Source organism: Desmodus rotundus, chromosome X (assembly GCF_022682495.2).
Source record: "Desmodus rotundus isolate HL8 chromosome X, HLdesRot8A.1, whole genome shotgun sequence".
Taxonomy (NCBI): domain Eukaryota; kingdom Metazoa; phylum Chordata; class Mammalia; order Chiroptera; family Phyllostomidae; genus Desmodus; species Desmodus rotundus.
Genome location: NC_071400.1, coordinates 35,911,264 through 35,925,848, shown reverse-complemented (window position 1 = coordinate 35,925,848; position 14,585 = coordinate 35,911,264). Strand labels below are relative to the sequence as shown.

The following is a 14,585-nucleotide window of genomic DNA, read 5'->3' as shown; positions in this document are numbered from 1 at the left end:
AAACAAAAAAAAAGGCCCAAATGACAGAACACTTCAAAGTCCTGAAAAAATACAACTAAGCGACGAAGAGATAGCCAACCTATCGGATGCACAGTTCAAAACACTGGTTATCAAGACACTCACAGAATTGGTTGAATCTGTTCGAAAAACAGATGAAAAAATGAATCCTATGCTAAGAGAAACAAAGGAAAATGTACAGGGAACCAATAGTGATGAGAAGGAAACTGGGACTCAAATCAATGGTATTGACCAGAAGGAAGAAACAAACATCCAACCAGAAAAGAATGAAGAAACAAGAACTTGGAAAAATGAGGAGAGGCTTAGGAACCTCCAGGACACCTTGAAACATTCCAACATCCGAATTATAGGGGTGCCAGAAGGAGAAGAGGAAGAACAAAAAATTGAAAACTTATTTGAACAAATAATGAAGGAGAACTTCCCCGATCTGGCAAAGGAGATAGACTTCTGGGAAGTCCAGGAAGCTCAGAGAGTCCCAAAGAAGCTGGACCCAAGGAGGAACACACCAAGGCACATCATAATTACATTACCCAAGATTAAACGCAAGGACCTACATCCAAGATTACTGTATCCAGCAAAGCTATCACTTAGAATGGAAGGGAAGATAAAGTGCTTCTCAGATAAGGTCAAGTTAAAGAAGCTCATCATCACCAAGCCCTTATTATATGAAATGTTAAAGGGAGTTACCTAAGAAAAAGAAGATCAAAAATAGGAACAGTAAAAATGACAGCAAACTCACAGTTATTAACGACCACACCTAAAACAAAAACGAGAGCAAACTAGGCAAACAACTAGAACATGAGGGTTGTCAATAAGGGAGTGGGAGGGGGAGAGGGGGGTAAAGGTACAGAGAATAAGTAGCATAGATGATAGGTGGAAAATAGACAGGGGGAGGGTAAAAATAGCGTAGGAAATGTAGAAGCCAAAGAACTTATAAGTATGACCCATGGACATGAACTATGGGGGGGGAATGTGGGAGGGAGGGGGTGGGCAGGATGGAGTGGAGCGGGGGGGGGGGAAATGGGACAACTGTAATAGCATAATCAATAAATATATTAAAAAAAAACACTGCAAAAAAAATATGGACATTTTCTCTTGTCAATCTGTCTTGTATAGTTTTAATTAATAGACCAGCCAATGGAACCATGATGCCTGTAGAGACAACTCTTTCTCTTCCACACTCTTTAACTGGACTTATTATGTACAGGATCTCACATATGCAGTTGAACTACAGAACTCTGTAGCCTCAACATTCACATATGTAAAATGGGGTAAAAATGTGCCCACGTTTTAAGGTTCCTTTAAAAATCACTTGAGATTATATATATACATTTATATGTATATATGTGAGATTATATATATAGTCTACCCAGAAAAAGTGCAGCCATTGTTACTATAAGAATGGTTCCCTTGACACTGATGTAACCTGGCAGACAAGGAGAGTGGATTGGAATGCACATGTGTGAACAATGATGACTTCATTGTACTAGTCAGTGGGGGTGGTAGAAGCTGTTGAGTGAGCAAATGTACTGTGTGGCCGTTGCATTAAAAATGACTCAGAGAGTACAGCAACGAATCTGCATCAAATTTTTCATTAAGCTTCAACATTCCTCCACAGAAACTATCTGTATGATCGACAAGGCCACAGCTATGGGCAACTGGTGATTGGCAGCTTCATCACAACAATGCATCTGTACATGCATCATGTCTCATGCAGAGTGTTTTGGCAAAACATGAAATCACCCAGGCGACTCCGCCCCCCTACAGCCCAGATTTGGTGTCCTGCAACTTCTGGCTTTTCCCAAAACTAAAATAACCTTTGAAAAGGAAGAGATGTCAGACGATCCATGAGATTCAGGAAAATATGACAGGGTAGCTGATGGCGATTGACAGAACTGAGTGAGGTCCCAAGGTGCCTACTCTGAAGGGGACTGAGGCATCATTGATCTATGCACAGTGTTTCTTCTACCTTGTATCTTCTTCAATAAATGTCTCTATTTTTCATATTGCATGGCTGGATACTTTGTGGACAGACATATAATATATATATTCATATTCCAAGCACTTTCACTAAACAGTTACTATTAGTACTATTCTATTATCTCTTTTATGTTTATTATTAGTATAAATAATTATACTATTTATTTCAAAACAATGTACAAATTGAAAAAAATTCCCAATACCATTATGAAGAATATATCTTTCAAAGCAGTAGATTATCCACATGCTTTTCTAGAACATTAGGCTTTTAAATGTATGCATTATCTCCACTACTGACCACGCTCTCATTTTTGTTTTTGTTTTGCTTTCCTTAATCCTGAAACCTATCTTCCAGAACATTCTCATTAAAAAAAGTTTTGCTTTGAACTTCCTAATTTTTTTAGTCTGAGATCAGCAGGCAATTGAACATAAGAAAACTCAAGAGCCAGGGCCAGGGGAACTTTCCTTCCAATCTAGTCTTTAGTTATCCATTCTTCATAAGGAGCTAGCAAATAGCCTGACTTCCTGTAGTACACTTACACACACACACACACACAAAAAAAAAAAGAAAAGAAAAGGAAACCAGAAAGAAAAGAAAAGGAAAAAGAGCAAAGGCTTTGTTCTTGAGGGTTCTTTTTGATTTTGTTTTGTCAATTTCATATAGCATTTACATTACAAAGTGTGGATCATCATCTCACTAAAGCCTGTTACTAGCATGTTCTCAAACATAATTAATGTAACATTGGTTGAATAACATGTGAACTTTTTCAAATTTTTAGAAATCATTCTCTTAATAAAGAATAAGAAAAAATTAACATTATTACAGTGCAGAGCAGAATCTAAATCTCTTTCGAATTATCTTGTAAATACAATGTGCTTACTCAGTAACTACATTTTTAAACACTTCAAATGTCTCTCCCTCATAGTATGAAGAAACCCCAAGGCATTGATATTAGTTGACAGGGTGTTAATATCATTAACATTCTGTCAACTCTTCTTGTCAAGTGTTAATGGTGCCCCAGCTGCTCAGTCATTCCCTGTCCTCCAGTTGGTTAAATGATTTAGCCAGCAGTCAATCAAAATACTAACGTGATTTGGTACAACAGACAGCCCTGCCATTAACAAAATCTATGTGAGTAAATGTGGTAAGAAGTTTGTCAACAATATATAAGCAGTATGGTTAACATTGTGTTTAATGTGCTTTTAGACAGTATAAGATGTTAAGAATGGATCACCACAAATATTTAAAGGTATAAGAAGCTCAACTGATATAGTGTATTTATGGATTGGAAGAACTAACATCATCAAAAGGCCCACATTACCCAAAGCAATTTATAGATTCAATGCAATCCATATTAAAATACCAATGACATATTTCACATATATAGAACATTTAAAAAATCTATATGGAACCATAAACAACCCCAAATAGCCACGGTAATTCTGAGAAAGAAAAAAGCAGGAGGGGTCACAATACCTGATATAAAACTATACTACCAGGCCACTGTAATTGAAACAGTCTGGTACTGGCATAAAAAGAGACACATAGACCAATAGAAGAGAATGGAATGCCCAGAAATAAACTCAAGTTTCTACGGTCAATTAATATGAGACAAAGGGGGCAGGAGCATAAAATGGAGCAAAAACAGCCTGTTGAACAAATGGTGTTGGGAGATCAGGACAGCTACATGCAAAAAAATGAAACTCGATCACCAACTTACACCATACACAAAAATAAATTCAAGGTGGATAAAAGACTTAAATATAAGTATTGACACCATAAAAGTCGAAGAGGAGAATACAGGCAGGTAAATCTCAGATATTCCACGCAGCAACATTTTCACTGATATGTCCCCTAGAGCAAGGGACGTGAATGAAGGGATAAACAAATGGGGTCTCATCAAAATAAATGTCTTTTGCACGTCTAAAGAAAACAGCATTGGAATGAAAAAAGAACAAACTGTATGGGAAAACATATTTGCCAATGATACATCAGACAAGGGTTTGATCTCCAAAATATATCATGAATTCACACGACTCCACTCCAGGAAGACAAGCAACCCAATTAAAAACTGGGCAAAGGACTTGAACAGACACTTATCCAAGGAAGACATACAGAGGGCCCAGAGACATATGAAAAGATGCTCAGCATCACTAGCCATCAGAGAGATGCAAATTAAATCCACAATGAGGTACCATCTCACAGCAGTCAGAATGGCCAACATAAACAAATCCACAAACAAATGTTGGAGAGGATTCATAGAAAAGGGAACCCTAGTGCACTATTGGTGGGAATGCAGACTGGTGAGGCCACTGTGGAAAACAGTATGGAATTTCCTCAGAAAACTAAAGATGGAACTGCCCTTTGACCCAGCAATTCCGCTCCTGGGATTATATCCTAAGAACCCTGAAACGCCATTCCAAAAGAACCTGTGCACCCCAATGTTCATAGCAGCACAATTTACAATAGCCCAATGCTGGAAGCAACCTAAGTGCCCACCAGCAAATGAATGGATCCAAAAACTATGGTACATTTACACAATGGAATTCTACGCAGCAGAGAGAAAGAAGGAGCTTATACCCTTTGCAATGGCATGGATGGAACTGGAGAGCATTATGCTAAGTGAAATAAGCTAGATAGAGAAACAAATACCATATGATTTTACTCATATGTGGAATCTACTGAACAAACTGAATTAACAAGCAAAATAGAAACACTCACAGAGAGCAGGATGACAGGTATGGCATGGGGGAGGTTAGCTGGTGGAGGGATTAAGCAAAAAAGGAAAAAGGACTCATGGACATGGATAACAGTGTGGGGATTTTAGGGGTAAGGGAGTATAAGGGGGTCAAATGGTAATGGAAAAACATAAGAAGCTCTATTTAACATTGGTTTTTGTGACAGAAAAGGGAAGGATCACTAAGTAAAACTGATACTTTCATTTAGAAAAATAAAGAGAAACTCTTCAGAAGACAGAGCTTGTAAAATTTGGAATCCACATATAATATCAAGTTAAAAAGAACAGCTTGAGGATTGGCAAGCAGTTCATTCACAATGCTCCCTTCTCAGCTCTTAAGCACAGGTTATTTTTCAAGTCTTTCAAACTATATGTGATTCTGAACCTCGCCCTACCAATATCTGCAACCCACGCAAAAACACTAACACAGGCTACATAATGCCTGGTAACCGTAAAAACTACAATGAGGTGACCTCTGCACATTAATGAACAAAAAACTAAGGGGCTATGGCAAATAACTTTAGGGGTTGTTGAAGTTATCCTGGCCCAAGTATGGTCAATTTTATCCAACATGGAAAATGATAAATAGCAACATTTTTAAAAGCTCATGTATAAAAAACTAGGAAATATCTGATACACAGTATAAACTTTACATCATACATTCTATTTCAATTCATAGTACAAGCAGTTGACCTAAAAACTTCCAATACTATTACAATGAATATATTAGCATGAATACTAAGAACTATGCCTTTTAAAAAAAGTAGGAAAACAAATAATTTCTTCAAAAATTTAATCAAGATTTTTGAACAATGCACATTTTAATATATATATATATATATGACTATTATATCCACAATAGACCATCCCTTTTTATCCTAAAGCAGCCCTACTATGACTTATAAGAGAATTTTTTCCATTTCTCCATGTTTTGTAGTCTTATACAACTAATTTTGTTTATTTTACTCTTTTCACCTAATTTTTGAGTGATTCAGGGGCTCAGAGCAGGCCTCCTCAAGATGTGACATTTTGATATGTTGATTATTTCGAGCTGAAGGCAATCAGACCCTGTGGGCCCATAAGAAAATGACCTTTCTCTTAAAGAATTTAAATTGGGGGTTGTGCAGTAAGAGTTACTATCAGAGATAACTTTTTCTGACCTATATATAGGGCAGGGCAAAACTTCCAATTACTAAACATCTGGCCTTTTCTTTTAATTTTATGAATGACATTCCTCCACTCTGCCTCAGGGCACGACACCTCACTCCTTGGCTCAAGGTGCCATATAAATCTCATTACTCTTTTGGTCTCTAAACCTCTCATATATGTGGTGTTCCCATATGTTGTATGAAATTAAATTTGGTTATTTTCTCTTGTTAATCTACCTCATGTTGATTTTTTTATTAGACCAGCTGGAAAAACCTAGAATGGTAGAGTAAAATTTCTTCCTCCGCCACATGCGGAACAAGCAACTAACTTGGGGTAGAGAAAGGGAGACAGAGGTGATGACCTTTCTTCTAAATCCAATGGCTGTTCTTTAGGAGGCAGGAATCAGTCTAGGCCATTTCACTCATAGGAGACGTTTCACTCTTTTGTTGTTGTCCAATTTTTTGGCATTAACTTTATAAAGTTGTGGTTTATCCCTTCTAAAACTGATTATACTTTACATGCATGCTCCAAAAAAGCGAGTCAGTGTTATTTAAGTTCCTGAGAAGATTTCTATGAAGAAAAATTTCATAACTATAATCACAGCCTACTATTGTTTAACAATATCCCTTTTGAAGTACTAAGTAAAGTAATGGCTTGAACGAGGTGATCTCCATTTTCTTAGCTCTAATATTCTGTGATTCGACACATGCTCACTGAGTGTCTACATGTTGCTGGGTGCTGCATATCGTGACGGGCATATAAAACACCAGACATGATCATGGCCATGGGGACAGAAAGATAGAGAAGTATGGAAATGCCAGACTGTCAGTAGCTACAGGTCAAGTTTTCTATATTATGCAAAGTTGTATTTTCATGGCCTAGAAATGCCTAGCATATTTTAAGTGTTTAATCAATATTATGGGAAGAGTAAGGGTAAACATAGGGGGCTATGGAACTTAGCCCAACCTAGAGATTTAGTGAAGATTCAACTTGCATATTCAATCTGTATGTTTTCTGGCTGTCATGCCATTGTTGCTACCTATAGCACTGCTACTCTTCTAAAAGCCCAGAGGCGCGGCAGTGTTTGTTCAGCTTTGGAACTCACAGTGCTTATAAAGAGATTACTGCTTAAGTAGGTATGGTTACTTTCAAGGGAAACTACTCCTATACTGTGCTTGTAGTTTTTCAATTTAAAGGGCCAGTGACCTGAAGCCAACCAATTTATTGGCAGTGGACAGAAACATTGGAAAGATCATTCAGTACAAAGAATCCTATACTAGAAATAGAATCATGGTTCTAATTTTAAAACAGAATCAAGTATCTCTCAATAAAATATTCTTCTCTTTTGAATGTGCCAGAACAGTAGAAAAATATTAAATAGGCACCAGAATTCATACAACACAGATATACATGATGATTATGCACTTTCTTTGTCATTTTTAAGAAATTCAAAACTCTCAGTGGTAGACTGCCATTCAGTCTTCCAGACGAAGAATAACTTCAGCACTAGTTCTATCATTATAATACTTAATTGGGAGTTTTTAAACAATTTTACTCAATATTTTAACTTTTTATTCCTAAAATAAATGGCTGTATATTTTCTTTGTTTTTCTAATATGATATATAAAATTATTTTAACATAGTTTACAATACCCTTATAGACAAATAGTCATACTTTAATACCACTTAAATGAAGAATAAGCAAGCATTCATCTGTAAGATGCAGATATGCAAGACTCTGGATTTTCATTTTTAAGTGCTTAATTACCTGTACAAAGAGAGAAATAAAATAAAAGAGTCCAGGCCAAGTTCATGCAGGTTTGAAATCACTTTTCTTTTTCTAAGACTCCTCAATAGCGCAAGCTGTTATGTGGCTACATGCCAATTTAGAAGAAGATGTGAAAAAGAACAAAGGGATCAGAAATTTAATTAAAATATAAGATGCAAAAGCCAAAATCAGCCATGGCTGGTGTGGCTCAGTGTATTGAATACCAGCCTGTGAATCAAAGGATCGCTGATTCGATTCCAGTCAGGGCACATGCCTGGGTTGCAGGCCAGGTCCCCAGGAGGGAGCGTGGGAGAGGCAACTGCACATGGGTGTTTCTCTCCTTTTCTCCCCCCTTCCTCTCTCTCTAAAAATAAATAAATAAAATCTTTAAAAAAAGAGCCAAAATCAAAAGCTAAAACATTTAGTCAGTATATTCATCCACAGGTTATATTTTGAATATAACCTATTCAAAAGACTAATCTAATCAGCAATAAAGCTAAATCTCCACATTAAGTATCCCACTGTGGGCAGTTATGTAATCCAAGGTTATTTCTGAGGATTTCTACCTCCAATCACCCACAAATTTGTTTACAATATTCCTCTTTATAAAAGTACTCAGCATCACTGAAGGATCACACAAAACAACATTAATTTATGAGCCAAAAATCTAACAATGAATAAAAAAAATTTAATGTAAATCTAAATTGCCATTCTCAGGCAATTCATGTTCCACACAGTAACTTACAAATTAGGCAGGAGAGAAAGCATATTTGAGAAGAAAAAGTCACTGGGTTTAACCTTGAAACAAGGTGACTGCCATATAGTTATTGAAGGAATTTACTTATTATCAGATAAATAATTTACAGTATTTATTCCCTCTAGAGATATAAAATAGTGAATCAATCTGCAGTTCGAGATATTTCCTTAAACCCAGAGGAGTATGATATGGCTTTAACTTTTGAAAACCAAGTTGAAAAAAAAAAAATACAGCTCTAATGTAGTTTGTCTTAGAAACCAGATTTAAAATTAAACAATTCAAACTAAATACTAGTTCTCAAGTTTCCTTTTCATATATTTCTGTAATGTATATGGATATAACATATTTAAAATGAAAGCTTAAAACCATTTATTTATCAGAAAATGCTTAATGTTGTATAGATAGCTACTGTGATTTATTTTAATATAAATCTATTTATCAATTCATCTATTCATCCATGCATCCATTTTATCCTTCACAATCCTTTTAGTATACTGATATTAGCCATCCTCTGCCCTTGAAAATCCATGCATGCCTTCAGGGAAAAAAAAACTGCACACATAATAAAGATAAAAAATCTCTGACCAAAATAAATTTCCTCCCCTTGATAATTTCCTGTAAGCAAATGGTTACATAAGGAGATTCTTTGTTTTGTTTTGGTTTAGGTCTAATCAAGCCTCATAAGACTTACCTTGCATGTCTTGTGGGACTTCAAATAAAATTCTTCTTTGAGAAATGGCACTGTTTTCTTATATAATTGTTCCCTTGGCTACTGTACCTGGTTCAAAACATCATGAACTAAAGTTTGTGCTATTAATATAAAAACATTCTTTACAAAAATTCATCCAGTGTGAACCTAATAAGATTGGAACTAACCAGAAAGTACATACACACACACACATACACACACACACAAACTAACAAATAAACAAAATGTTTAAATAAAGGATATCGTCATCTTCTCCACAAATTTATCATGTTGATTTTCTGTTTGGGGGAATTTCTTCAGGTCACGTTCCAGATGAACAATTTGTTGTTCCATTGCTGCAAGGTTGCTCTTGAGAATCTGAGCTGAAACTGAAGAACAATATGCAAAGCCCTTAGGATATGTTACCAGGTATTCCAGAAAAAGACTAAAAGAAAACTGCATCAGTTAAAGTATTTTTTAATGTGGAAAAGAGTTCCATGAAGTCAACTCACATTTTTTTTTGAATCACTGCTCATAAAAATTCTACTCTCCATAAGGTAAGTGAAATGCGTAACATAATATACCCAATTTTCAGGTTTAATATGAGAATGTCACCATTTTCTTCACCCACTAGTTCAAATGAATGTATTCCTATTTAAATTTATTGATGAAATTTCTAATATTTCATTCTTTAAATCTAATTTGAAGATTAAAGAGAAACTAAGGTTCAAAGAGATCTTATTTTATCAGTGCATGTTCTTGACTTTATAAATAATTTAGGTTAAATTACAGAAAAGGATGAAATATTTTTCTTTTGTTGAAGTATGCTAGGTTGTAGAAAAAAAGATCTATGCTAAAAGTTCCATTGTTTAGTACTTTTCATACTCAGAGAGATTAAAAATAACTGTTAATACATATAGAGAATTTAGAGCAAAATCCAGCAAACACATATTCACATACATACCCAGAAACTTTCAGCGTGCCTCCCAATACTATCATCAGTTGTTTTAGTTACCCAGAACATTCTCTGCACTTTTCTTTTTCTCTCCTCACTGACTACCAATGATTTTAAGTATTGTATTGAAATTGCTCCTAAATACACTTTCCAGATCTCTCATGATGCCTTCTTTTCAGAGAGGCATCTAAAAAACTAATACTTTTTTATAGATAGATAGTCTATTACTACATGACAACCAATTAGGTATGAAGACATTTCTATGGATATCAATGGCATTTGCCAGGGTTCTAGTTGAAAAGACAAGGTAGGTATTATGATTTGGTAGGTAGCCTGTGACATGGGTTCTTAAATTCAGACCTCAAAAACACTGTGTTTTTCAGCAAAGAACTATGAAACATAAATAAAATAATACCAAAATTTTTAAAGTAAATTTCAGTCGCATTCTGAGGCATATCAGAATTGCAATGAAAAATTCAACATGTGACAAAATCAACCCCCTGACAAATTTTGGCAAAACTCTCCTTATACAAAACGCTCACACTGATCACATATTTATGACTCCATGAGAAGAAATTCCCTTATACAAGGCCTGTCCAGAAGGTATCCAGCTATATACTATGAAAAACAGAGACATTCATTAAAGATGGTACAAGACACAAGAAACACTGTACACAGGAGAAAGACTGCTCAGTCTCCTTCAAAGTAGGCACCTTAGAACCTCACACAGTTCTTCCAATCGCCATCAGCTGGCCCATCATATTTTCCTGAATCTTATTGATGATCTGAAATCTCTTCCTTTTCAAAGGTGATTTTAGTTTTGGGAAAACCCAGAAGTCACAGGGCACTAAATCTGGGCTGTAGGGGGACTGAGTCACCTGGATGATTTGATGTTTTGCCAAAAAAAACTCTGCATTGAGATATTATACATCCATGGACGCACTATCGTGATGAAGCGGCCAATCACCAGTTGCCCATAACTGCGGCCTTCTGAATCATCCGAGTAGTTTCCACAGAGAAATGTTCAAGCTTAATGCAAAATTTGATGCAGATTCATTGCTCTGCTTGCTCAGTCATTTTGAATGTGACAGCCACACAGTATACATGCTCACTCAACAGTGTCTACCACCCCTACTGACCACTACAGTGAAGTTGTCATTGTTCACGCATGTGCATTCCACTTCTCTCTCCTTGGCTACCAGGTCACACTGATGTTGTGCAAACCACTCTTGTTACATTAACAATGGCTGGACTTTTTCCAGACAAATCTTGTATACATGGAAGTTCAAGAAACTGAACAATCAAGTACCAACACTAAAGACATCTTTTTTCTTATTAATCTGTCAGTTCAAACAGTTCTGTACAATTTTTTTGCCACTTACTTAGATCCAAAGAGCTTGAAAATTACTACTTATTGAAGAAGTCTAAGAGAGCTTTGCTTGCCAAAAATTTGCTAATGGCTTAGCAATCATTCCTTGCTGTATTTAAGGGATGAGTTAGCTGTGGAGGAAATCATTCTCTCTGACTTTAAAACTGAATTACTTTTTCAATGAGGGTTTTTCTGCTTAATTCTTGCTAATTATTCACAAGATTTCTCCTTACCCATTTGCTTAATTGAAAAACTGAAGATATAAAATTGACAAGTTGTTTATGTCATGTTGGTTGCCTAGAAGAAATAAATACATCAGAACTTTCTGCAAAAAACAAAATACCCAAAGGTCAATTACTATTGTGACTTAGGCCACAATAGTGATCCTCCTCCTAAGAGCAGTAGTAAGTCTAGTAGTAAAAAGAGGATGAGGAGGAGGATTCATCCTTTGTTAAATACAGAAATAGTCTCAGCAAATTGTCATGTACACAAAAGTCCAAATATCTCAAATAACAATATTTTTAATCCAGTGATATTGCTTTTTACCCAAAAGTTAAACTCTGAATAAAACACTACTTTCCAGATATTTGTCATCCTCAATTTCACATGTCAGATCCTCAGTTCTCAGTGAGTCCCTGCAATGCTCTAGTCTAAATTCTCTACCACTTACATAGGCACTTTTATTTAAGTGATCTTCCACATATTAGTTTCTGCTTTGAATGGGATTTTTTTTTATTGTTCTGTACATTAACCCAGTCTCCACTATAAAACCTAAAGCTACTTAATGGTAAGATCCATATCTAATTCTTTGCTTTTCCCTCAATAAATATTTGTTGAATGATCATGTATATCTCAAGAAGTTTTGGTTCAGATTTAAATTTATGCCCATTTCTGCAACTGAATGTGCATTCAGAGGTTAGATACAGTCATAGTGACTGAAAGTTACCATATCAATTATGGTGTAAGTGTGGAAAGGAAGCAGAAAGTCGGCATCTGCCTAATTATTTGCATAGGGTTGAAGGAGATGCTTAGAAAAATAAGAAAGTATGGAATTGAGATAAGAAAGAGAAGGAACACCTTTCTTTATTAGGCTCCTCTATTTTTCCCCTCTAATGAATTGTTAATGTTATGTTGAAAAAAGAATGAAATACTGGAATTATACTAATGCAAGGATTTTAGCCCACATGTAAATCTGTGGCCACACTATAGAAACAATACCATTATAGAAAATGTATACCTTTAAATTTGGTTGAATTATGGTATCTTAGAGTTAGAAGTGACATCAAAGGGGATTTGGACCAGCCCTTCAGGTTTTAAAAACTGAGGTTACAAAGTGTCATAGTCACTGAAGGGAATCAGTTTTGCCACCCTGATGCTGCCTTTTGGGGTATTGATTTTAAGCTGTTTATTAAGAACCAAGATGCAGAAAGAAACTTCAACCCTCCCTTTTTTCCTGCCCAAGAGATTCAGACAGAAAAACCTGCTTCAGGAAGGGAATCATAGGCTGTTGCCTTGCCTAATTTGAATGAAGGGGATAACAAGGCAGGGGCACGTTAGCTAGCTAACCCCTGTGTCCCATTGTTTCCGGGTTGCCTTGAAAGAATTTTCTTGCCATGTACATTCTACTCTTCCTCAACTACCTGGAAATGGCCCATTCTCACTTCTGAAACCTATTACCCTCTTCCCCCCTTTTCTCCTTTGTCCAAAATGTGTTATGTAGGTGGTGTTGCTTCACTGTCATTGGATTTTCAGATTTATCATGTCTATGTGAATTCCCCGTGCCCATGCATTAAATACTGGATTTTCCCCTGTTAATCTGTCTCTGTTAATTTGGTTCTTAGCCCAGCCAGAAGAATTCAGAAGCTGGGAGAAAAAGTATTAATTTTTGTAGTCCCCACCCTATGTTTCTCAAAAAAGAGACTAAGAAAAATCTTGAATTTTTAAGACTTTATTGGGGGTGAGGGTGGAATGTGATCCTAGGGAAATGGTATGAGGAAAAAGGGAAGAAAGCAATGCAAGAGAGTAAGTCACTAAACTGACCACAGCTTTACCCAAAATACAGCTGGTTGCTTAGTATCTCAGGTTGTCTCCATCAAAGCCAACCTAACAGGCATTTGACCTGTGTAGTTGCAAAGGACCCTGTGCTTAGAAGGGGTCTGCACTTTAATGCTTTGTTGTCACCATTTTGAAATTCTCAATAACTTATTAAATGGGGGCCTGCATTTTCATTTTGCATTGGGCCCCACTAACCATGCAGTCAGTTCTCATCTCCAAATAAGACAAATGAAACAACTGCAAGAGCTGGTTAGAGGGACTGAGCAGTTTATGGGCTGCCTCCTTCTCATTTCCTATCCTCTCATTGGTGAAATTCTCTTACAAGGTGGCTTAACTTCCGGCTCTGGAAGGGGTGTAAGTCATTTGGCCCAGGCCTGGAGGTGGGTAGTGGCCCAGAAGGGGTACCCGGTGAGTCTAAGGAGGTGCATAAACTAGATCCAGAAGAGAGGATTCACTCTATCCTAAGTGGCTTATTCCCTTTTTTACACTTGATAAAACTTTTTAAAAATTGTTCACTTATAATCAATATCAGCCTACTTGAATTTTTCTTAACCATCAGATCAGACCACATTTTGCCTTATAGCCACACCAGACAAGTCTACTCCCCGTTTTACAGGAATGGTGTCACTAGCATCTTCTCAATCTTTCCAGGTTACATTTATTGAGTAATTACTTTGCACTAGACATTATTCTAAGTGGTTTTATGTATTAACTAATTTAATCCTCATAAAAACTCTATGAGGTATGTTCTACTCTAAAGCAAGGGTATGCTATGAGTCAAATGATGTCTTCTCAGTCAATTGTAAATGTAAAATAGTGTCTCTAGGACCTGGAGGGCTAGGCAGTTGAAATAGAATCAGTACTCAAGGACACAAAGGCATATTATTTATATTGGGGAATAGGCATGGTCTGAGAAGCTAGATCAAACTCGATTCTAATTTCTGTCATACCAGCTACTAGTTGGGTTACCTTGAGTCAGTCACTTAGCAATTCTGGTTTGACATTTCCTGACTTGCAAATTGAAGATAATAATACCTCCCTTAAAAAGCAGTCATTCAAATTAAATGATTTGATAAACAGTTTCTCTTGTTATATCTTTAAATTTTCA

At 36.2% G+C, this 14,585-nt stretch overlaps 1 protein-coding gene across 4 annotated transcripts in view; it reads right to left on the bottom strand.

The window, feature by feature from the left end:
- Positions 1–14,585, bottom strand: part of DIAPH2 (diaphanous related formin 2) — an 876,560-nt gene that overhangs the window by 321,534 nt on the left and 540,441 nt on the right. For all 4 annotated transcript variants that reach the window (XM_053916890.1, XM_053916891.1, XM_053916892.1 and 1 more), the window contains one exon: positions 9,363–9,487. In XM_053916890.1, coding sequence (XP_053772865.1) covers positions 9,363–9,487 — 125 coding nt within the window. The remainder of the gene's footprint in view (positions 1–9,362; positions 9,488–14,585) is intronic.